This window comes from Alosa alosa, chromosome 9 (assembly GCF_017589495.1).
Source record: "Alosa alosa isolate M-15738 ecotype Scorff River chromosome 9, AALO_Geno_1.1, whole genome shotgun sequence".
Classification (NCBI taxonomy): domain Eukaryota; kingdom Metazoa; phylum Chordata; class Actinopteri; order Clupeiformes; family Clupeidae; genus Alosa; species Alosa alosa.
The window spans coordinates 6,203,455-6,229,690 of record NC_063197.1 but is presented as its reverse complement, the minus strand read 5'-3'; the positions used below and the strand labels follow the sequence as shown (position 1 = coordinate 6,229,690).

General features: G+C 45.1%; 2 protein-coding genes across 4 annotated transcripts in view; both read right to left on the bottom strand.

The window, feature by feature from the left end:
- gng12b (guanine nucleotide binding protein (G protein), gamma 12b) overlaps nt 1-20,279 on the bottom strand; it is a 41,909-nt gene extending 21,630 nt beyond the window's left edge. Inside the window, exons 1-2 of the mRNA XM_048252714.1 lie at nt 19,981-20,279; nt 8,905-8,967 (exon numbers count right to left, since the gene is read on the bottom strand). The gene's annotated coding sequence lies outside the window, so the exon portion shown is untranslated. The remainder of the gene's footprint in view (nt 1-8,904; nt 8,968-19,980) is intronic.
- Nucleotides 20,280-22,178: 1,899 nt separating this feature from the next.
- Nucleotides 22,179-25,504, bottom strand: dr1 (down-regulator of transcription 1). 3 transcript variants are annotated; one of them, XM_048253635.1, is made up of 4 exons: nt 25,110-25,504; nt 24,592-24,815; nt 24,099-24,262; nt 22,179-23,595 (listed from the first exon to the last, which is right to left on the bottom strand). In XM_048253635.1, exons 2-4 carry the CDS (start codon nt 24,809-24,811, stop codon nt 23,452-23,454), a joined length of 528 nt encoding a protein of 175 aa, XP_048109592.1. In that variant the 5' UTR covers nt 24,812-24,815; nt 25,110-25,504; the 3' UTR covers nt 22,179-23,451. The 3 variants fall into 3 exon arrangements, with proteins under 3 accessions (XP_048109592.1, XP_048109594.1, XP_048109593.1); XM_048253637.1 differs by having other exon boundaries at nt 24,592-24,822; nt 25,351-25,504; XM_048253636.1 differs by having other exon boundaries at nt 25,351-25,504.
- Nucleotides 25,505-26,236: the final 732 nt, after the last annotated feature.

Here is a 26,236-nt window from a genome sequence, read left to right as displayed (position 1 = left end):
GGAGCGATAGAGAGAGACAGAGAGAGAAAGGGGAGGTAATAGACAGAGACCGAGGGGGAGACGGAGAGCTAGGGAGGAAAGTATGCAAGTGTGAATGCCGGTGGTTTGTTTGTTTGGAGGGAGGGAGGGAGGGAGAGAGACGCGGGTGGAGACGCATCTGCAAAAGCACAGCACCACCCTCTTCCTCACCGACTCCTTTTTTCCCCGAAAAACCAGCCAAAAGTGTTTCCCCCATCAAAGAAGGCCTTTTCAAAGGAACTGTTCACCACCAGCGGCCCTTAGTGCGGCTATTAAAAACAAGCTTTTTCTGGAGCTGGACAAATATTTCCTTTTCCTCCTGTCTGGTGAGCGATCAAAAGTGGTTCAAAAGACAAAAAAAAAAAAAAAAAAAAAAAAAAAAAAAAAGGGAGAAAAAGCAACAGAAAAGTCTGGAATGCCAGGTATGCGCTGTCTGGAGAGGAGCAGGAGGTCCTCCTCACTGCAGCCACATCAAGACTCCTCTACACCTCTAAGAGGGGCCACCCGGAGGGGAAAGAGAAGGAGAGAGAGGGAGAAGAGGGAGAGAGAGAGGGAAAAGAGGGGGAGAGAGAGGGAAAAGAGGGGGAGAGAGAGGGAAAAGAGGGGGAGAGGGAGAGAAAGGAAAGGAGGGAGACAGGAAGACATGGTGGGCCAAAGAAGCAGAGGGAAACAGGAAGACAGAGAAACAAAGACAAGGGCAAAGACAAAGAAGGCAGGCGAGAGAGAGAGAGAGAGAGAGAGAGAGAGAGAGAGAGAGAGAGAGAGAGAGAGAGAGAGAGAGAGAGAGAGAGAGAGAGAGAGAGAGAGAGAGAGAGAGAGAGAGAGAGAGAGATACAAGCATGCCCTGGAAAAGCATTCCAGGACAGTGCAAACGTGGATGAGGAAGCACGTGCATCTACACAAGCAGGAAAGAATGACAAAAATGCAGCCGCCCCCATCCTAACCCTCCTCACCCAACCCCATCCTCAACGTGTGAGGCATCCTCCACCTCCACTTGAACTACTGACGCCACACAGTGCCAACGAGACACACACCACCCCACCCCACCCTACCAAGGCAACTGGCCATGCTGCAGAGGCATCCGTGACACTGCCCTGCTGCGTGCGTCATCTCCTGACCCCCCTCTGTCCCTGTCCTGTCCTGCAAGAGGAGAAGTGAAAAGCAACAATGAAGGAGGGGGCAGAGGAGCAGGACAACCAAGGATGATGGTGATGATGAAGATGAGGAAGATGAGGAGAAGGGGCAAGAAGGAGGAGGTTGTTTCCATTGGTGAGGTGTATCTCTGTGTGTTTGTGTATGTATATATATGTGTGTGTATGTATGTATGTGTGTGTGTGTATATATGTGTGTGTGTGTGTGTGTGTGTGTGTGTGATGTGGCTGGGTGGGTGTGAGCGGCTGCGGTCACGCAGGTGAACCCGATCCGCTCTGACCCAGATTCTGCACCACTGAGGCAAGCCATGGTGCCAGCAGGTCAGGGCACAGCAGGAAACCAGGTGAGACACACAGGTAGAGGTGTAAGGGACAGAGAAAGGGGAACATCCTTCTGAGAAAGTCAGCCATGCATGAGTTCTCCCAAGTGAGAGCCATTGTTGGGTTCAGTGAAACATATGTTCCTTCCCTTTCCTGCACTGTTGAAGACAATCAAAGCAAACACGTGGGGAGATGCCTCAGTGTCAGACAGGTTGATTTGTAACTGACATTTTTGGCTGCCAATGTAGGTCCATGCAAACCAGTGAAGGGTGCTCACGTGGGTCAAACAGAGTTTGTTTTGACATGGGCTTGACATCTGAGGAAGAGAAGGCAAGGCAGATTTGGAACCAGAACCAGGAAGAACAACACAACAAAAACAATAGCTTCTAGAGAACTCCTGCAGCACGATGACACAGCTGATGAGGAAGCCCGATTCCCTTGAGTGCAGTCAGTATGGAAAACCACTGTTTCAGCTCTGTCCAACATGACTCAGTCCACTGTCCAGTTACTGACCACTGCGACTGCAGTGTGACCCCGTGTCCTCAAGAGTGACCTACTTTCACACACTCAAATCTCCATTACCAGCTAGCATGCAGACGGATATATGACACACACACACACAGCGATGTTCTGACACAGGACACCAGGTCATTGTTTTGTCCTTTTGCCTTCTTTCAGAGCTCAGTTTCTGCACGGAAGAATTTACTGAAAATGCACTTATCTGGAACAGTTGCATAACACATGGTCTATTTCCATGGAAGTGTAACAGAGAAAAGGTGTGTCTGTGTGCGTGTCTGTGTGTGTGTGTGTGTGTGTGTGTGTGTGCATGCGTGCTCTCTTTTATGGGCACCAGCTACAAGTGTTTGTTTTCACCTGAATGTGTTTGCATGACTGGAAATCATTTTAATAATGTGTGTGTCTGTGTGTGTGTGTGTGTGTGTGTGTGTGTGTGTGTGTGTGTGTGTGTGTGTCTGTGTTTGTGTGTGTGTGTGTGTGTCTGTGTGTGTGTGTGTGAGTAAAGTGAGGCCTGAAGGATTAATCTCCCCTCCCCTCCTCCCTGTCTTTCTTTTCTTTCTCTTTCTCCCCCCTTCTCTTACCCCCACTTCCACTCTTTCGGTCTCTCTCTCTCCTTTTCTTTTGTTCTCCCTCTTCATCATCTGAGGAGAGAGAGACTGTAGAAACTCATTGCTCATGCAGTCCTTCCTCTGCAGCCCCCTCACATCCAATCGACCCTTCACCCTTACTTCCCTTCACTGACACACACACAAACATATACCCTTGCATGCATGCACACCCACACCCACTTATACATATGAATGCATGTGCATGAGCACGCACGCACACGCACACACACTTGCATGCATGTAACACACACACACTTGTATGCATGTATACACGCGCACACACAAAGACATGGGTCATGCATGCATTCTCTCTCTCTCACACACACACACACACACACACACACACACACACACCCATACCACCCACACAGGAACATGAGACATTAAGAGGCCTCTGATATTGAGCATTTACAAAAAGGCAGTTGGGATCACCACCACTTCCTCTGAAAAGACATTGAATAAGAAGAAAAAAAACACATACACATACAAACATAAACAGAAAACAAAGTAAGCATTTCCTCTTTCAGCCACAACGTGTCTGAAAAATCGTCTCCGCCGTCCGGCACAGTGGGAGAGATCAAAACCAGCGTGACGACATCACTTCCTGCCGGAGGACACGCCTGTCTGCTCTTGGCGTCTCTCTCTCCGGCAGTGTGAGAACTTGGAGGGGAGTGGAGGGGAGGAGAAGGGGAGCAGGGAGGGGCAGGAAGCTGGCGGAGAGTGCCGGAAGGTCGCCCCCACAAGAGGAGGGGAAGATGCCCATATATGTGCATGATGACTAATGAAAGAGAAAGAGATGCCGGTCATGAGAAGGGCAGACGTGGGACAACAATGCAATGTGATAAGTTATGCACACTTCACCTCCAACACACACACACGCACACACACACACCTTGCACACTTCACCTCCAACACACACACACACACAACTTGCACACTTCATCTCCAACACACACACACAGACACACCTTGCACACTTCATCTCAAGCACACACACACAGACGCGCACACACACACACACCTTGCACACTTCACCTCCAACACACACACACACACACACACACCCTGTGCATTTCACCTCTGACACATACACACAGACACAGACAAACATTTCTCATGCATTTTTACCTCCAACACACAGACAAACCCATTACACTCCTTGTGCAAAAACACAGCCAAACAGACCTGGAGTCAGACAACAGACTCAGACACACAAACACACACAAGATGCAGATAGCTACAGTGTCAAATAACCCTATTACACTGATGAAGAGCTTTACAACTCGGTCAATACTCGAGAAGCAGCATTATGCAACATGCAGGGGTGCCAATGGCGAGAGGAGAGGTAAATAGGAGAAAGGGTGAGAGGATACACACACACACACACACACACACACACACACACACAAACACACACACAAAGGGCTAGGGTGAAACTGAGCCTGGGAGCTTTTGTCGCTCCGGTGAAGAGCACATTTTTTCCCACACCTCCTGGGATCCGGACAGAAACTGCGAGAGTTTGGCCAGAAATTCCACAAGGGATTCTTACACTTACACTTACACTTACACACACACACACACACACACACACACACACACACACACACACACACACACACACACACACACACACACACACACACTCAGTTCCTTCCAACTACTAAAGCTCAAACTCAAGCACACACACACATACACAAAAGGTTTTATGCAAAATACTGCTAAAACTTGACCACACACAGACTCAGGAAACGGTTGGGTAACCAAAGGCACATGTCATACAGTGAGGTTGCGGGAAAGCGAAGTGCGTCTTTCCGCTGTGAGGGACTTGTCTGGCTTACTGTGTGCCCCATTTCGACCTACCAGATATGCAGGAAAACTATGCAAGGCTTAGTGCGCGTCATCATATCACCATGTACTGGCTGCTTTATAAAGAATATTACTACAGCATGTTTGACGCACAGTCTGGTGCAGTTATGATGAAGAACAAGCTGACCAAATAAGTGCGGCCGGGCCAGAGAGAGGGAAGGGGGGTGGTGGTGGGTAGTGGGGCTAGGGAAGGCTGGACACACAACATTCCATTGTCCCTGGGAGCTGAGACATCTGCAGGGCCCCAGGACTCTGAGGCCCCTTGCTCCAGAGATAGTGAGCACGTGCAGGAGGTGAACGCTGGGGGTGGGGGGGTGGGGAGATGGCAGTAGGTGCAGTATGTTTTTAAGTAAGGCAGGGGGGGCACTCTAGGAGCAGAACAAGCTTTGGCTTCATCTGAGATCTACGTGGTGGACTGACGGGGGAGATTGGTAGCCGCCTCTACCCGTGCGGCGGACTGACGTATACGGCCCAGACACAGGCCCCTGCTGTAGAGCCTGCGGGGACGCATGCAACACCTGTCCCCGAGTCTCATAGAGAGCCATTGTACCACACCTGTGCAGACAGCAGTCCTACTAATACTGACTTACATCTCATTGGCACTGATAGTGCCCACAAAATGACACACATGTACACGTACACCCCCACACACACACACACCCCACCACACACACACAGCAGGTGGAGGAAATGGAAGGAGGATGTGTATAACCACATAGTTGCATGAAAATATTTCAACACATATATGTGCAATTCCCAACATCTTCTTGCATACACACACAGAGCTCTGAGAAGGATTCTACAGTCATGGGATGGGAGAGCAGAAATACAGTAAATACCATGAAAAGGTGGTGCCATAGCCATTTCTTGATAATGGGGCAACTTTCTGTAAACAGTCACCACATTGTCATTCTGCAGACTCTGCACATGTGCACATTATTTCAGGTTTTTGCTGTCAGTATGCTGCACTAGTAAGTCTATGGGCTACTTTGCATTGTGGTTGTGTTTTTTATGCGTTTGTCTCAATATTTGGGAAGACTGGCCATCTCAAATTCAAGTTCCATTTGAATTGGCCGACCATCACCCACATCTGCATTCTGCACTCAACACATGTCATCTCTCCATCTCTCCCCCTAATTGCCTTGTGTTGTAGCCTAGTTAGACGGCTGGACAGACACTTCAGAGTCTCACTGCGCTATTGTGAAGAATTGTGAAGTTAACGTCCCCAGACACTTCATTGTTCATTGTGTGAACATTACAAATCAAGGGAAATGTCTGGGGTGGGTTAATGGGAAAACGCATGACCAATGGGTTTCACCCATCCTGAGACATTCTTTTGTTCACTAACAGCAGTTACTGCCACCCAGTAGGTGCAGAGCTAAGCTCAATACCGCCATCTGTGGGAGAGTCTTATGACCTACAGATGTCAGCTGGACATTATTACCTTAACACGATGCCATTCCATGTAGTTAGTCCTAAATGTAAAAGTACCATAAAAGTACTGTAAAAGTAAGTAGCTTTTTACGCACTAATTACCTCTATATGTTAACTAAATCCAATATCATACCTACATGACGAAGATATAGGCTAGCTACTACCTATCACAAAGTGATATGGCAAGTTGAAATTTCAATCTTCAAACTAAAATATACAGTATCTTGTTCAAACACAATTTCAGCTTCAAAGAGACTTCCCAGTAACATATAGTGGATTATGCAACATCTTTGCCTTCCCTTTTGCTTTCTCTGCATATACAGTCATTGGAAAGGCCTGAACAAAAACTGGTTAAGTAAAGTCCAAAATAAAATAAACAGATGATGCCGTAATGCAGAAACTTAACACAAGACAAAATTAAGTTTGAAAGTTCAAAAAATACTTTCTTTGTACTTTATATGTGTTTGTATGTATGCACTGTACACAGCAGATGACTCAACAGTCACACGGCAGGTGACATCACCAGTATCTTCACTGACAAGATAAATGAATCACAGCAGTGGAAAAGTCCCTCATTCCACCCAGATATAACAGAGGAGAAATACAGGCCTTGGATCTTCTGTTCATCTGGAGGGGGGCCAGTGCCAAGAAATCTGGGACAAAGGTCATATCAGCTAATTTCATGCAAGGCCAAAGACTTTCAGAGACTGAGAGAAACCTTTGAGACTTAGCTGTGTGTGTCAGAGAGACACTGAATGATCTATTTGCAACATCAAAGAGAAAAGGCTGATTTACCTCATCAATCATATAGAGGAACCAGTTGTGTTTTCAGCTATCAATCACAGAGCTACTTGCGTCATACAGTTCGCATTCATTCACATTAACTTCATCATTCAATAACAGACTATAATGTATATATATAATAATGTGATCATCATTCAACCTATAGCCATGATGACTGAAAATCAGTGGTACAGCAGGTCTGCAGTTGATCTGGGTACTCTAAAACCAAACTGAAATACTTTTGAAGGTGGTTCACTGACTGATATTTTCGACATACTCCAATATGGGCTCCAACCCAAATGGTAAATAATATACACTGCAATAGTGCTGTACACCTTATGCACAATCATAGTAATAATCAAAATCCCAACTGCCTATGCAATACCTCAAGTTACCACAAGAGGACAGTGTCCTATCACCTAAGTTGCTGAGAAAAGGGATTTTGAGAGGAGGTTTATGCTCCTAATGCATGCATAATTGATGTTGTTAGTCAAGGATGTCATCTGATCACTTCACAAAGGCCTAGTCCACAATAAAGGGGGGCACCAAGTCCATTTCCTAATGAGACAAACCACAAACATATGTCCACTGTTACCAGGCAGAGACAAGCGCTCAAGCAGCGCACGGGGGTGGGGTGGGTGGGGGGTGGACTAAGACCGTTACATCACATCAGAGAGGGAGCAGAGTGATTGAGAGCACAAATACTTTGGAAATATGCTGGCCCAGATCTGGCCCAGCTGCGTTCAGATTGAGCCGTCATTTGAGCAGCATGGGGAGCACTTAAGGTGATAAACGTGCAAGACTCCCTCACCTTCCACCTTCTCAATAAAAGCCTGGTCTTGCCTAAATTATTTTGGACTACAACCTAATTTACTGAGATGTTATCCCTTCTTTCAGATTAACTAAATTATCTCAGATGTTTAGGGCTCAGATTAAGACTACGCCCCCAGACTTAATTTTTTAGGCGGTGAGGGTCTCTATCACCACCTCACCACCTGACTCACCGAGTCTCTTAGCTTCCACCCAGTAAAAACCTATTCTCCTTCAATTCAACTCAAGCGCTTTTGGAGAAAAAAAAACACTTTTCACTTACTTCAAATGAAAACAGCGAAAACATTTCTAAACTATTCAGATAACCTTCCCTTTTATTTGGGAGCTTGGGCTGGGCAAAAAAATCAACTTTAAATTGATTTTTATTTATTTATTAAAATCGATTTGTTTTTATGAAAATCGATTTTCTTTTTAAATTCCATCACTGAAAAATGGGGGGGGGGGTCATATTGCCCAGTTTTATTGGAAACATTATGAACATTTGACCTGTAGCAAAATATCAACTTGATGTCAAGTACATCATTTGCTGATCAGTTGAAAACCTCAGTGTCAAATTTTATTTCCTGGTGTGGGGATTCGCAATGTGTTTTTTCTGACAATCCCACCAAACTAAAGGTTGGCCATCAACCTTGATGTCTTAGCATCACTTGCAGTTTTTGTGAATGGCCCATGTGGCTTGCAGCTCCTAGATGACAGGTCAGGCTGAACTACAGAGAGGGCCTCAATCTTGAACCCTTACTGTGACAAGGTGCGCATTAGTGTGAGTGAGCTATCCAATTGGCTGCTCTGGTTCTGTACTTGTCAACATGCATGAAGAGATAAGAGAAGTGACTTACATTGAAGCCCTCTCCACTGGTGCTGCTGGGTGCTTAGATAAGCAGTACGCCAGAGCCGTCTCATTCAACACCATAATGAGGTAAACTAGCATGAGCATGCTAATACCATAAAGAGGTAGCATGCTAACTAACTAGCTATATGTTGCTGTAGTGCATGCTTAAATATGTTTTATTTGTCAAGCGATTTCAAACCTGTTTTTACATATAGTAAGCCATGGGAGGAGACCATACTGGCCATCTGGCAGGAGTGTGGTGATAATATTCACACAGATCATAAAACAGTGAGAGCTGATGAATCTGGCAGCCTTGAGGAGGTCTGTCATTCCCATTGCAAGGCACCCCCATACACACACACACACACACACGTAGCCAAGCTGGCTTTGTTTCAACTTCCAAACAACAATAGCTATTTGAAATGTTTCAGTCAGAGGTCACTAGGTACAAAGCAAAGCAGCATTGAACCCTAAGTAATTGAGATAACTGCTTGTTGCATAACATTGACAGCGTGTGACATACTAAGACGCAAACAATATGACCAACCTTGATCTTCGGCGGTTGGGAAGTGCTCTGGATGCACAGATTCAGCTAAGATGCAGGAGGAACCTAAAAGTGAGAGACAGAGAGACATGTTAGTTTTATAAGAAGATCCACGCAGTTCCTATAGCTTCATCATGCCACGTTACAAGGCTTAAAATGGAATTCAACCTCTAGTCAGCAGCTTAGTTTCTCATAGAGAGGTCATAGAGCCCTGCTAGGAATGACCCTCAAGCCCTTCAAACCACATGCTGAGTCAAAGTAAGGCAGAGGTTTGAGGTATTGCAACCACACACACAGGTGGAGTCACAGACTGGGCGCATGCATGTGTGTGTGTGTGTGTGTGTGTGTGTGTGTGTGTGTGTGTGTGTGTGTTTTCACTGCATTCCAGTGAAACCAGTCAGACCTTGTCTTCCCGCGCCTCTCCTCCTGGTCACTGTGGTGTAAACTAAAGCCAGCCACCAAACATCCACAGAAAACACAGAGAGAGGGAGACTGGGGTAAAAGAGAGAGAGAGGCCGGAAACGTTTGCCCGTCTACGGCGTGTCTAATGGCTCCTCCTGGTGGGGCTTCCTGAGTGCTCCGCCAGCCACACTGCCCACAGTGCATCAGGAATGTCCAAAAATGTTCCTGCTGTGTAGCCTATAGAGGAAGGGAGGCACTGCTCCAGCCCGAGCAGAACACGATTTAGAACGCTGAGCTGAGCTGATTAAAACAGCCCTGGTCAGACTGAGATCACTTTGGCTAAGGTCAGTCCAGGCCAGGGCTCATTAGTTTTCGTGAGAGACGATATGATGGTGACATGAGAGAAGGATGTTATAGCACTTCTTAACACTACCAGGACTCGTTTCCCATACATGGATTATGCCTTGTCCTTTTATTCAATGGAAATCTCCATTCAAGTTCTCTAAATCATATACAGGAAACCGGCTCTTAGCGTTAAGGGGGAGGAACCTGTCAAACATGCTGGAGTTACGTTAGTTCCTGCCTCTACAAGAGTGTGTGTGTCAAAACTCACAGTCAAGTCTGAGTCAATTGTTTTCTGGTAACTGGTTTGTAAATGTTAAAGAGAAGTGACACACTCTGTGGTTCAGGCAGACACCAAAGCAGCCCTCGTCTGAAACAGTCAATGCCAAACGCCTTGGAAATGTGGCATCAAAACAGTTATCAGCACTCAATGTAAAATGTATTAGTCTGCACGAAAAAGAGGACCGCGGCCAGGGTCTGGACTTGGGTATTGCTAAGCAACAGACATGCAGGTTCAGAGACAGCTTATGTAAGGGCAGAGCTGATGGATAGTAGAGGCTTATTGACTGGAGTGACAGGGACATAAGCACACACTCAACACACAAAAGCACCACACACCACCATCTCAACAGTGGTTGTGAGTACAAGCACAGATCTCACTGCTTCTGAAATCAGATAGTATTCCACGAAGACCTTCTCATAGCAGAAGAAAAATCCTGGGCTGTAGAGAGTGTACACAAACACTCTCCTACACACACACACACACACAGAGTAAATTCCTGAAAGGGAAAAGCTAGGGTGAACCAGGCAAGAGGAACAATTCAGTGTGTTTTACAGAGAAATGCAGGGCTGAAATCCAAGCCTGAAGGGATGCATGTCCTTTATGAGGGGTGAGGCTGGAGCAAATGGCCCTTCACTAACTCCTTTCGTGGAGATGAAATGTGAATTTTTATAGACCACTGGCGATAAGCAAGCATGGAAACACAACCGGTTAGACGTGAGGAGCCAGCAGCCCCCGAATGCTCCAGGGACCCAATGACAGGAATCTGGGTGACTGAACAAAACAAGCAGCCACCAGGCTGAGTCGTGGCGGGCCAAATGCGGGTATATGGATCGCTAGGCAACAGGCAGGAAACTCGTCATGGAGATGAGGGAGAGCGAGAGAGAGCGAGCGCGCGCGAGAGAGAGAGAGAGAGAGCAATCCTTTATTGAAACATTAAGTCATAAAGTATAAAGCAAAGTCCAAATACAGTGCCACTTCCCCTATTCAGTGGCTTCCTGAAACCAGATTGTTTTCAGAATTTCCCCCACAGAAAAACTCTCAGATGACAAAAAACACAGAAAAATCCCAATACATATTTATTTCCAAACGATTTTATTTCCAAATGATATTTCCATGGATTTACTAGTCACACAGTTTTATTCACAAAGGAAGAAAAGTGTCTATATTAAAAACACTATACATCAGCACATCCTCAGCTTTTTGTCTGTGATGGTTCAATTACAGTTAAACTGCCCTGGTGTCCATAGCAGCACAGAGATGAGCGGAGATAGGAAGGGAACAGAAGACTGCATGGTGGAGGAGTGAGCTGCCGAGCTGTCCTACAGGTCACGTTTACACCAAACAAACGCTGGTGCTTACGCCTGCGCAAACCAGGCAGCAGGGAAACCAGTAGCTTCAGACTCAGCAGCACGGCCACAACAAAGCCCCCCACTGTCTATTTAGAACCTACAGAGATCGGAGCAACGCCAGAGCCCCGGCCAGCTCCATCGATACGCCTTGCCTCGCTCCGAGATGGACCATCTAGCCATGTATTACCTCTAATCATATTTGTTTCGCCGGCCGGCCAGGGCTCATTTGGAATTCTACTGGACACTGCGCAGAGCTAGTACCCGCTCTGATGTCAAGTTCCCGGTCTGGCCACGACTGAGGTGTTGAAATGTTTTATTACCTACGGTGTTCTACAGTTGCTAGGTAACCGGTTGCTTCCTCGGCCGCCTTGTGTTTGCCAGGGCTCCAGTCGGAGAGTGAGCAACAGTGTGTGCCGTCTTCAGAGCCCGGGGGGGGGAGCAAAGCAGGGAAGCCAGGAGGGCTGCAACAGTTTGTCCACAAGGCGACCACCACATCCTCCCTTGACCCCTCATTAAGAGTGCATCAGACTGGCGCCTGGAGCCAGGCTGCTACTGATGGCTTGTGTCTGGGTGGTTCCTCAGCCACTGTGTGGCTTTTGCCGGCTGACCTCTGTTGTCTCCCGAGCAAGTGTCCAGCCTTGTGTAACCCCTTGAGTGTGCCTGCTAACTGGTTCTCAAGTGACGGGGGACAGCTGGGAGAGCCGTGCCGTTGCATCAGCACTCAGGGCCAACGCTACACTGCGGCTGCCGGGGGCATTCTACCACTCCAGACATCCATCACCTGCCAAACTCCAGCCGCTCGGCACAGGCCGGCGAGACACCGCAGTCGGTCGTTGGCCAGTGAGACCCTCCTCTGCCTCTGTAATTAATGGCTTGTATCCGTGCTGTATGCCACTGGCCGGCCGCCTCTGTGAAGGTGATAAACGAGACTGGGCTGAGAGCGCGTGTGCTCAGGGCCAATGGCTGTCTAAGGCTGGGGCAGAGAGAGAGTCTCAGAACTACTGGGGTTGAGAGAGAAAGAGAGTCAGAATACGGGTGTATAAGACAGAGAGTAAGGGGGAGAAAAGGGCATTTAAAACAGAATAAGAAAGATTGATGGGGAGGGCAAGAGAAGGAAAGAGAGAGATAAAAGAGATAAGAGAGAGAGAGAGAGAGAGGAGATGAAAGAAGTAATGAGAGTCAGAGTAAGAAAGAACAAAAAAAGAGCAAGAGTCAGAGAGAGAGAGAAAGATACTTTTTTTTTTCTTTGTCCTCCATCCTTCTTCTTTTACCCTCTATTACCTATGGATATTTTATATAAGTTTAGATCTATGTATGTTACACATATATGTCTATACTGTTTTGTATGACTGCTTTGCCAATGCAAATACCCTTTTTTGTCATGCCCATAAAGCACCTTTGAATTGAATTGAATTGAGAAAGCTCCACTGAGAGTTGGCGCCGCGCTAATGAATGAGTGAGCTCTCTGGTGGCGCACCTAATAGGACTAAACATGTAATCCCTGCGCACACTGGGCACACCGCAGACAAAGTGCAAAGCCTCACACATGGGAGTGCCGAGTGGAGCGACTGGGGCACCAAGGAGCGCCTAGATTCCCCTGGGAGCCAATCTGATGGGGGGGATCTCTAGAATTACGCAGAAAGGCCAGGATATTAGGCAACCAGGGAGGGAAACCATGATTTTAAAATAATGGAACTAATCATTGCAAACACACTCCCAAAGATTGCCCTTTTGACCTCACGGAACTTGTGATGTGTAACAGTGAGGGGCTTTGACTTTGATGAAGGCAAATGACTCCATAAATAGCCCAGCACAGCAGAAAGGACCTGTTTCCAAGGGAACAATAGAGACCTATGAGCAGGCTCTTATGGCCAGAGGGACCTGTCAGGGTCAGAGTTCACCAGGCCAGCACTCAACCTCCTGCTCTACCTGTGCAACCAATCAGAAAGAGATGAGAGCGTGACAGGCGTAATTGTGCCATCATGATAACTTCCTGATGCATGCCTCATTGTTGTCCTGACATGACAGAAGGGGTTTGTTTTCAATAGAGATTAAATGATACCGTAGGGATGCACCACACACTGACAGCTTCATTCACAATACACAGAGTGAAATTAGTGATTACATTGTGTAACATCCAAATCAAATCAAAATACACACATTTGATTGAAAATGTGTGGTTACTGAAATTCATGCACCACAGACAAGTAAAGCTTGCCACTGCTCAACAATGGCATTTTGACTGGAAAGCAGCTTCAAGTCCCAAATGTACCTCATCCAAGGACAGAATGAAAACAGATTGGACAAAGCGTAGGGTTACTAATGTAATGACTTCCCTCCTGAGCGCAGATGGTGCTTCTGTGTGCGTTCTGAGTGACTTGCTGTCAAGAATTAGATGGCTGGCAATGATGTGTCAAATGATGTGACCATGGTAATTACACACACACACACACACACACACACAAAGAACAATCAGGCTCGTCACAGCGACAGCCCTTTGTATGGCAACCACCACCAGCGTCACCAGGACCAATGAAAAACACCAAGACCTGTTTCCACAAATAACCCACATCGCCACTCCTCTCACACACCACTCCCTGTGGATTACACACACACGCACACGCACACACACACACAATCCCCCTCACCCCTTAAATACTATCCTGAGGGAATGGAAGCAATTTTCAGCTATGTTTCACAACAGAGGCCACACGTGGTGCTGAATGGTCTGAGCAGATTGGTAGCAAGGAGCTCACACAGACGTCACAACCCCGTGCAGCCGCCTACGACTACGTCTGTCTGGCAAACTCGGGCATGTTGTTTCTTCGCCCATGAGAACGACCGTGACGGCACGTGACACAAGTGCGAAAAAGACAGTCTTCAAATAGATTAAAGGAGGGTTTTTTTTATTTTGTGTTTCGCATGTGCATACAAGGACACATCACACGGGCCTATTCGATTCTAGCTTTACATTTTTTCATTTTCAACAATCCCACAACTTCACAGCGTCATCATGGCTTCTGCTCGATCTGGGTGGGATAGCACAGAGATGTTTACGTCAGCCACTGGACTAGCCTGAGCACGATGCCTGAGCATTACTGCTCTCCACCTCTACCTTCTCCTCGCACACAATCCAGCGATTCATCGTGCCCTTTCTGCGCACGGCAAATCAATTGGGAAAGAGACTCTCTCCTTTGTGCCTCCCTGCTTCCCAAACTACATCTGCCACAAGCCCAGTGAGTAAATTAGCCAATATTACCTAATCAAGAGAAAAGGCCAGCACACACAAAGAGACAGAGAGAGAGAAGGAAGAGAGAGAGAAAAGAGAGAGACCTAAACTAAAAACATCGGACACTGCTTGTTTATGGCCGGCTTGCTTGAATAGGAGGCTCCTGTCACCACGGACACAGACGAGATAAGGCCAGCTGAGCTTAACCATCCCATCCACTCACCTCCGTTGGCACGGCAACTCAACACTCGACTCAGTGTAATCCCAATCAGTACCAGCAAGGAATGATGAAACCAAAGACCATCAGGCACTAGAGAGGGGTGAAGTTAGCCCTTATTATCAAATATCAGAGTTTAACTCTGACAGAGCCGTGTTTAAACGGCCATCACTGTGAGAACAGTGATGAGAACACACAATCATGATGTGCTTTAACCTTGTAGAAAAGGTGAAAGGGCCAAGGTTATATGATTATATCTTGTACAGCACCCTTCTGCAATGACTAAATAATTTATTCCCAGCTATAGCCAAGGTCTATAACGATTCTACCCTTTTAAACCTCTTAAAAACTTGACTACTTTGGGTTCTAGCAAAGTTGGGTTCATCGGCCCTCCAACATTGTGAAAGGCTGTTTGTCCCAGTAACCTCCACTGAACAGCACTCTTCAGTGTCCTCTCTCCCAGTGTGTGGCGTGTGGTGATGCAGTGCAGAAGGTTTGACACGGACACTTGAAAGGGAAAAATCAGTTGGCCAAATGAGAGCAGTGGAGTTTGCTTGCAACTACAACATGGTGCCTGACTGGACTGTTAGGAGTAAACACAGCAATTTGGCCTCCAAGAGGCTTGCTGTTGTCATACAGAAAGTTAGCACTGGGCCGACTGACCCTCAAAGACCACTGCAACCTGGAACTTACAAGCAGCCATGATAGCGCAAACCTCCAGAAAGGGGATCAAAGGAGGAGAGGGAAAGGCTGGACGAGTGGACACATCTGCAGGGCCACACCATTACAATGGCCAGAACACACACACACACACACACACACACACACACACACACACACACACACACACACACACACACACACACACACACACACTTCACGCTACAATGACAGAATGTGTTGTGCGTCAGCATGTCCCTGTGCCCTGGGGTAGAATGTGTTGAAGCATGTCCCTGAGAGAAAAAGAAAAAGATAGTGAGGGAGAGAGAAAGGGAGAAAGTAGAGAGAGAGAGGGAGGGAGAAATACAAAGAAAGAACAATGGAAAGAGACAGGGTAAATGGAGATAGATAGAGAGAAAGGGGGAAGGGAATAAAGACAAGACAGGGAAGGAAAGAGAATAGGAAAGAGAGAGGGAGAAAGAGAATATGAAGGAGAGAGGGAGAAACAATAGTAAAGAGAGAGAGGGCGAGAGAGAATATGAAGGAGAGAAAGAGAGAGAAACAATAGGAAAGAGAGAGAGGGAGAGATGGAAAGTGGGCAGAAGGGTCAGTGCCCAGGACGCGGGTTGGGGGTGGGCACAGCAGGGCTGTCATGTAGCACCTCACACGGCTGACGCTGATAGGGGCAGACACACACAGGCAGTAATCACAAGGGCAGCACACGGCGTCCACATCCAGCTGACGTGCCCCATCATCTCTCACACACACACACACACACACACACACACACACACACACACACACACACAGCTCAGGGTGGATCCAAGATGACTTGTATGGGAGTTCCATCATGGCAAGTTCTTTTATGGTTACGGGTATCAAAGATTTACTCATCATTAGTGAGCTTGTGGTGACCTGCTGAGAGCCAAAACCACAAATACCAAAACTTCAGTCATCTTCAAACCGAGAAGAAAAATACATGATAACGGCGAACACCGAAAAGGGCTTCTCACAAAGTAGATTGAACATTGCCAATGCTAGGCTTCAAGCCAAGGCATTACACAGGGAGACCCCCAGCTCAGTCTGTCAGTGCAGTCCATTAGCGTGCAAACATGACCAACCTGGCAGTCATTGATGTAGCTGAGGACGAGAGCAGCATAGCAGATGAACTTTGCAATAACTCCAGCACTCTAATCCACTCCGGTGAGGGATGGAGATGGCAGGGCTGCCAGTCAAATCCAAGGCAGAAGGACCATACAAAAAAGCAAAACAAAATACAAAACACATTTCTCTCTTCTTGTTTTGGCTTCTTCACCACATTCTTGGAAGTGAGCTTTGGTGGAGGGAGTTGTTGATGGTAGTGATGATGGTTGGAGCTTGGGTGGGTGAAGGGAGGTGTATCTTTATTGGGCTGGTGGTATGAATGTACCCCCACCATAGTCCCCAAATCTCATACTGGGAGGGGCAAGAGGGTCTGTTTTTATTTTGCTGGTGGTGACTTTGGTATATGTGTGTGTAGAGGGGGGTTGTGGTGGTTGTAATAATTATGTGTATGGGGGGGGGGGGGGCATATTGGTAGGGGTGCGATGGTCTTTTTTTATTGGGCTGGTGGTGACGCAGACTCCAGCTCCCCTAGGGCTAGTGTGAAACCGAAGTAGAGGCAGCCAGAGGGAGAGGCACCAGCTCACGAGATAGACCCACACTGGGGTTCACACACTGTAGCTAGGCAACAGGGCCCAGTTCCACGTCATTACCAGCCAGAGAGAGGGGGGAGATTGGGGGGGGGGTATTGGGGGAGTAAGAAAAAAAAAACTTCTGGTGGTGAGAGACTGACACGTTGTTGTTGGCGATAGTGGTGGTGTTTGGTGGTGGTGGTGGTGGTGGGGGGGGGAACAGCTGATCTTCCACTCATTATGGACTCACTGTCAGTCTCTGTTAAAGAGACAGTTCACCCAAAAATGGACATTCTGCCCTCACCACCCCAGGCAAGTGGACACACAAGTCTGATTGGCATTGAACTCCAAATGGGCTTTCCAGCACAATGTCAGCTTCCAAGAAAGAACTGCTTATTAACTAGATAACTTAATATTAACTTATGTATGATATGGTACAAGTAATAAGAACATCCTAAGTATCCACTGACAGTATGAAATAATATACTTCAAACTCTTCAATACAATTTCTTGTATTTTGAAAATTTGTCTGAGCAACATTACTGAAACTCATTGCTGAAACACTTTTTTAAATGACTGAAAAAGTAAAAGTCCAAAAGTGTCCATAAGTTCAGCCCTTCCATCTTGACCTTTCAGTGCACTCATCATCTATTAGATTATATCTACTGCTTGCTCTGTGTGTTGGAAGTGAAAGAGAGTGAGACGTTAACCGTTTCATTGCATTGTGTATCTACAGTAGAAGTGTTTGCTTAGTGGCAGACACCCAAGTAACAGCCTTAGGGGTTACAAGGAGACTTACTGGCACGGGAAAGCTGTGGCACTCATTCACGTTCCACCAGAGTGGAATGTGAGCACAGAGCAGGCACAATGAGGGAGACAACTGGCTCAGACTGGAAAGGCAACATTCACTGGATAGCAACTCCATTCCACAGATGATTCAGAGTTCTGCTCAGCTAACATATTTTACAGTAAAACAGTTAGAATCACAGACATAAAAGCAACGGTATTTCACATCAGCATCCATATGCACACACACACACACACACACACACACACAGAACGGCATGGCCAAGTGTCCCCATCAATGGACCAGCTGAGAGCATCACCCTACAAATGTGCCATTTTCTCACTGATACGCAGTGACAAGCAGACAAAAACAAAACTGGGTCCTTGTCCCACTCCACACAACCAAACACAATTAGGATCCATACAGTAGGACCCACAACCATAACAAATGATAACAAATCAACCATGAGGCTCTCACAGTCAGCTGAGGGAACACACTCTCTCTTTCTCTCTCTCTCCCTGGTGACACAGGTATGCATTTCAAGACTGAGAGGATCTCTGTGTGAATGACTAGATAAACGATGCAGGCTTGCCAAACTATTACAGGCTGTCTAATGGAAGGGTCAGAGCAGGCTCTACTTCTTGAGAAAGCTTATGTCCTTTAATGTGTGCAGCAAGATCTTGCATATCTTTCCCCCATCTGTTGGGGCTGCAACATCAGTGCCAGTGACTCTAAGACACTAAACAAGCTGAGTAGGGCTGGCTCTGGTTTGGACTCTCTAGACTTGGTTATGAGAGAAGGATGTGGAAGTTACAGTATGCGTTTTGTGATTTATGTAAATTGCTGCTGCAACACTGCAATTTCCCTTCTGTAACCAATTAAGTAAATCTGTCTATCTACAGTACACATACCTGTAGGCATAGTCCACAAGGGTTGGCTACAGGAGTGAAATGCAGCCTCTTTCAACCTCCAACCAATTAAAAAAAATCAACAGATTTTTTAATATGTAGATGTTTATCATGTAGGCTAAACAACATCTGGGTTTTCATTCCTTGAATGAAGGGAAAGTCATTTCTTGATTTAGATTTGGATATCCAAAGGCTTACTTATGTAGAAACATATGGTCACTCCAATTCTGTTGTTGATGGGCCAAAATGGGCCTCGGAGTAACATTTCACAAAATAGAAATGGTATACATTCTGTTACATGGAAAGCAGATTTGCTTCTGGATTCATCATGCACAGACACAAAGCAGTTATAGGCTCTTCATTAGTCCAGCTTCCCTTGTGCCTTTTCAGAGAGGGCCACCTCTGTGTACTTTGCTGCTGGACCTTAATTCTGCACACTCAACATAATTAAAGGAACACCTCACACATCTAAGCAAATCATTCACAAAAGCTCATGGCCAGACTTTAACAGAACATGAGAATATAATCACAATTAAGTGGCAAGCAGAATGCGGTCTCTCAGACACACAAAAACCACACAAGCAAAAAGCAATGACTTTTTCCCATATGGTTACAATTGCTTAATACAGTGGATGCTTGCTGATCATCTTCAACAGTAGGCTATAGGTTATAGTAGGCTAATTGAGGCTGGGAAGATCCTGAAGCAAATAGCCTATGTGTTGGTTTGCAACACTAGACTTTTTAATACAGGCCCACACGTTTTTCTTTTCATTTTCAGCCAACTTTTAAATAGCCACTGTTGTTTGTAGACTGCTCATAGTGTATAGGCTACACTTAAATCCAGAAGGTTCCTTGGCATAATTGCCTCTTCAAGTGTAAGAACCGAGGGTAGCATAAACGTTAATGGTAACAGCATTTAGGACAAAATGTTTCCGCTTTTGCAACATGTTGGTTAGTTATTCAAACCAATAAGAACAGTCTTAGTAGCCTAATACAGGAGTGGCCATTGGGATACACGGAACAGACGAACAAAAACTACAGAAACATGTTGTTACAAGTGAGGAAAACACCCAACCGATAATGACACGTTATGTCTACAGAAATCTTGAAATGAAATGACATTTCAGTAAAAAAAAGGAACTTAATTTTAAATCAATGTAAAAAAACAAAACGCGTATGAAATGTTATTTACATTCACAACTAGTAGAAACAGACATCAGAACACTCACCTGACCTCACTTCCACCAAAGGAAAAAAAGGGAAACAGCGTGATCGCTTCAGCCTTCGAACAAACTGTTTCTGAAAAAAAGACTTGTGGTCTATGACAACAGTGGGACCTGAGTCTTGGAGGAATTTGATGGATATTATTCTTTAGTCTACGAGGTTCTTCCGACTTTTCTCCACGTAAATGTTGACCGTCTGCATTTGACAAGTTAAACTCCTTTCTCGGCACGGCACAAGAGGGACGACCTTTCACTATCGACAGACTGAATAGGCAACATGGAATGGTGGGAAGGTCTGAGGACTTGAGTTGAGCAGTTTCATGATTTTGTTCTCTCATATCCTGGGCGCCCTCTGTCTGTCAGCCCCTGTTCATTTTTCCCCCCACAACAATGGCAAATGCCTAGATTAATATATAGGCTAGCCTATATATATTATTTTTAACTCGGTGATATTTTGCAGATAACAACTAGGTAGGTTTCTTTAGAAGTTAGGATAAGGCTTTATTATAAAATACATAAGCAAAAGGTGTGACCTTTATTAAAGCTTTAGGTTTAGTCTATGCATCTCATTATGAAGACCTTTCCTCAAAGGAAGCCTAATTGAACAGTCTAGAAAGCATTACAAACATTCTCCAGAGCAGAGAGAAGATAGGCCTACATTACAGGGCCGCATTTCCCAAAACCATAGTTGATAACTAAGTTACCGGTAGCAACTTTGTTGATTGCAATGCAATTTCCCGTTGGTTTTGGGAAATGCACCAAGGTACCTTGGCTAACATCAATAGACGGTAAACAACAGTCCGCTTCTGGGTTCACCCAGGCTATGGTTTAGGGAGACTGGTGAGAAAAATGTTTATTTGAATTGGCCAATTGACATTTTAGAGCAGGGGTGGTCAAACTTTTTGGCTCAAGGGCCACATTGGGTTTTGAAAATTGGCCGGCGGGCCGCACAACAACCAACCCCCCCAGCTCACGACACATACATAAATTTTTATAATAATAATATAGCCTATAATTTTGTATGAGAAGTATTTATTTTAAAATATGAATTGCTTAAAAATACTGCTAATTTTATGCTGTTTAACAAATGTATAAATTGTGCACTGTCGCTTTAATTCACGTTTATTTCTCAATGATCTTCTGCCTGCTCCGCTATGGCTAGTGCTGTACCTACGGCTGGGCCCTCTCAGTTTCTAAATGGTCAGTAGTGGGAACTACTGTTGCCTTCATTATTTCCTTTTAAAAGTTTCTTATAAGGAGATATCAATTATCAACAATGACAAGCCAGCTGGAACCTACAGCTCTCTCTCACTCTCGTGAGTGCAGACGCATTCCCAATCAATCTGTTCCCAATTAAATGGATCGCATAATGTTCACGTTAGATCTGCTGCAAAGGAGATAACTAAGAGTTAACTTAGTTTAACATGATGTTATCTCTATTTCACATGATGTTTTGACATTGACATTGCAAACGTTCTCTAAGGAGAGTGAAAAGCAGTTTGCCCACCCCTGTTTTAGAGCAATTAATCTTTTGATGGCCACAAGAGGGCAATCTAAGCTTAAAATATAAGATGGAACAATCTATTTAGTGAACGCAAATTTTGGCCAGCATACCAATATATGAAACATTGCATTTTTTTTTTTTATTTGGCATCACTCATACACTGCTGCACAGCTAGTATCGTCTGAAGTACCTTGACTCATTGTGCAAACATCTTGATCATGAGTTCTACATTATGTACATGATGTGGTGATAGATACACAGGGATGGTAGCATTGTGCTCTAGTAAGGCAACATCAAAGTTTCTGACAGTTGGTTCCTTAAGCGAGATATCATGATCATACATCATTATAGCACCAAGAGTCGCTTAGAAAGGACAATGCCTGACAATGCCTTTTGCAACCATGTCTTTACAACACAAGAAATCCTGTGTCGGTCCTTCCCCCTACATCTTATATAACACTTGACCATTTCATCTATGACAAAAGAACATCATGAATATTAATTTGAATGGCAATGGATGAATCCTGGAAATTTTGCCGTAGGGATCTCGTTGAAAGACACTGTACATAAGCAACCCACAAAACAGGAATGAATGACTCATTCACTGAAATATTTTTTTCTAAATAAGAGAACATTGAATCAAACTGCAAAGTTTGTATTCAAATGGGGCGGAGGGAGAAAATCATATTGGGATAGCTTGTGACTATAAAACAGTTTTACTTTATTGCTTAGAGAATACAGCTTACAGCTTCTGAGAAGCCATGTGAACACACTTCAACTAGAGATAACCAATCACCACAAGTTAAGAATTCACCACACATTCACAACGCAACTTTTACACATCGCACCTGGGGGAAAAAACAACTTCTCAGATATCAAAACATTGTACAAAGTGAAAGTCACTAACCATTTTGTGTATGTGTCTGTGTGCACAAACTTGGGTACTGTCCGCAACAAAGCCATTGAATTCTATACAGAAGTCAAACACTATCGGTATATTTTGCTTTACTCTGTCTGGTAACTGAGGGGGTTTAAGCCTCTCTCCTGTCTTTGGTACTAGGGGTGAGAAAGAGAATATCTTTTAATAGCAACACTGTACTGAACATTAGGAAGATAAAAGCCTCAACCTACTTACACCTTGAATTAACTAAAATGATCAAAAAAAAAAAAAAAAAAAAAAAACAATGAACAGCTAACGTTAACAAATAAAACTCCAAATGTTTTTTGGAAATAATATCTGTATTATCCACTGAGCAAGACAAGGGTGAGGAGCTGTTCCTATAAAAAGGAGAGAACAAAATCAAAACTATCCCCGATGCCCCAAATGCCTATTCAAGGAGCCAGTAACACCCCCTTAGAAAATATTTCTCGCTGAACATTACAAAAATAACATTTGAGGAACAATTATACAATCAACCTAAAAGAGGCAGTACAAGAGCTTAAACACTCATCTTGTACATACTCAGCAAGGAACAGTTCAGGAACAAATATTTCCATAAATCGTTTCTCTTTGCATCCCATATAATGCATGAGAATTCCATTTTTTAAACATCTGACGAATCCAAACGAGATAGCATGGGCCAATTGTTAAAAGTAAATAATTAAACAAAACATGAAAAAAAAGAATGGCTGTGGAAAGAAAGCTTTGACTGTGCCTGGTTTGTCAGGGTTAACAAGTAACACGAACAATTATCTAAAAGGGCCACATGTAAGCCCCAAACAATTTTATCTTTTTTCGTCTTAAAAAAAAGGAAACATCTATGTAAGTGTATACTGCTCATTCTGGATTGCGAATGTCTCTGGGCCTTGTCAGAGGGATAAGAGGAAGAGGAAGAGGGAGAAGGGAGGGGAGGGGAGGGGAGGGGGGGGGGGTAGTTGTCCACAAACACTGCAGATGCTTCTGCTCGCCCAGGCAGAGCAGAGGACAGACGAGTGTGCATCTCTTTCTCTCTTCCTTTCGCTCTGTCTCTCCCTCACATGTCGTCCTCTTCATCCTCGTCCTGGGAGGAGCCGGCCTGCTGGGCTGCGCTGGCCGAGGCTTCCAGCTGGGCCTGCTGGGCCGCCTGCTGCATCTGCAGCCACTCCTGCTGGGCCAGCTCTGCCTGCTGCTGCCGTGCCTGGACAAACACACATGCACACAGACACACAAAACAGAGAAACAGAATCAAACCTAATGCATTATTACATACATAAATACACAGACTGACACACAGATAAAATGTCAGATACACAGCATTATCTGAGATAGGTGTTACAGATATGCACTAAAACACAAAGTAAAGCCATGGTTGCATGTAACCACTTAAGGGAAAGAAAGAACACATCACTGGTGATCCAATTTATTCTAAAATGTGCTCCAATGGGCTAATCACTGGCCACTTCAGCTCACCACTGATATGGCCACAGCTTCAAGGAAGCAGCCCAAAATTACACATGGCAGACTACCAAGTCCACTCCCCACGTGATTGCATTTTATTCAAAGGCCTATAGTTTAAAACAATGACAGGCATGCAAGTGACCCTTCATGCTGCACATCTGATCAACCATCAAGACGCAATCGTCTGGCCGGCTAGGCTACAGCATTCAACCCTGACAAGCAGTTGTTGCTGATGATTCTTACTTTCGCGAACAGTTCCTGTTGCTGACGTAGTAACTCTTCTTCGGGAATGCCAAGGTTCTCCAGGCGGGAGCTTGCTTTTCTCCTTTTAAGCGCTACCGATTTACACTCCTGCAGAACATCTTTGACTTCCGCAATGTAGGACCCAAAGCCCAGGCTTTCAAGTGCTGCATGAAATAAAACAGGGGGTGACGACCACAGCTTGCAGACCACGAATAACCTGTAAGTTACACCTGTCATGTCGTAAAGTGGGTGTGTCCATCTACACTTCACTTATTCCGCATATGTTCATACTTAACCCAGAAGATAGCTCAATGATGGACTACATATTCATATACAATAGTATTAGATGGCCTTCTAATGCTGAATGTTATGTTGACTTGTTTTACGCTTACAATTGCCGGTAACTGTTGTAAAGAAGGGGATGACGTGGTTCATCGAGATAACTTAAAATGACAGCAAGCGACTGATAAGATAAATCTGTTCATGCACTCACCATTGATGACATGTTCGGGAGATATGGTCTTCTTCTCGGACTTGTTGCATATTTCATTAGCCTCCGAGGAAATCAGATGAATAAATTCTGTGCAACAATTCACTACAAGCTCCCTGGCATCGTTTGCTACCCGTACATTAGGGAGAGTTTCCTTTATCATTTTGTTGATGGCTGCCCTTGGAATGGTCAAGTCGTCGTCGTTCCCTGATGATGAGGCCATCTTTCTAATACCGTTTGTTGAAAAAGTCACAATAACACAAAATAGAGTGAGACGTTACTCACACTGGTGCTAGTGGGAGGTTCGCAACGGCCTTTCAATAGAGACAACTTAGCTTGTTAGCAAGCTAACGTTAGCAACCGTTAATGCTTCTTGGAGTCCCCGGCTTTTTCTGAATACACGTTTAAAAAGATCCCAAACCCTACTTTCCGCCGGATACTACCGAGGTGGAATGTGACATAGGCTTAAAACAACACACACACCAAATTAAAGAGTTCTAAAAACTTGCTTGCTAGCCTACCATAAGCTATGCTAGCTGACTGGCTAGCTAGCTTGCTACCACTCCACTAGCACACAACGGCACTGCTGGGCTGCGCTTTTGTGGACATGACTATCTTGCAAGTTAATTAGTACAACGTGCTGTCGGTAGCATTTTCTCGTGCTTTGTAGTAAAAGAAACACTTTTACTGAAAATTGTGCGTCGTCTTGATAAAGACACTAAACTGCACTTCCGTCACTACATAAAACATTTAATTCATTACTTCCATGATGTCAGCCCGAATAGCGTTGGCGAGCTCTCCCCCGGAAACAGTCCCACAATGCACAACGACCCGGGGTGACAGAGGGCGTTCTCCAAGGCGTTGTCTCCGCCCTCGTCGAAGTCTACAACACCCGCTTGCGCTCGTAGCTCCAGAACAGGGCAACTTCCGACAGCGTTCTCATGTGTTTTTCAGCATCTTTTGGGGCTCATTAACCAATCAGGACTGATTGATATGAGGCGGCGTTAATTTTCTGAACGCTTATTTTGTCATCACTAGGCCTATTGTAAGCAATGACTATCATGACACACTGACAGAATAAAATTTGATAGGCCCAGAATATTTTTTGGCCTTGGTGCACTTGGTAGCCTTCAGTTTTATGTCTTGTGTGTGTAGAGTTATGGCCATAAATGCAAGGGCTTGTTGGTTGGTCTTGCAGGCCACCCAATGCCAGGTGTGTTGGACTGTAGTAGACTTATCTACTGCATTTTGTCTGTGAGGAAGTGTTTTACATAGGCATCTCCCCAAACGGATCTATAGGCTACTAGTCTATAGGGGTGGTGTACTTTCAGATGCATGAAATAATTTAGGTGACTATGAATGAAAAGGGAGGCATTGAAGGGATCCCCCTTTTGTTTCAGATTGATCTTTCTCATTATGCTTAGGCCTACTGTGTGACATTTCTCTGGGTTCCTGTGGGACATTGTTGCTGTGCAGGAGAAGATGTGGATTTATATGTTGATCTTTAACAGCATACCATGCTGTAGCTTAGTGTTCTGTGAAGCCCATGACCACATTTTATTAAAAGGTTAAATTACACTGGTTTTTGTTTGTTTGGTTGGTTGTTGTTTTTTAAAACCATGATGTTCAATGATTGTATCACCCCCCT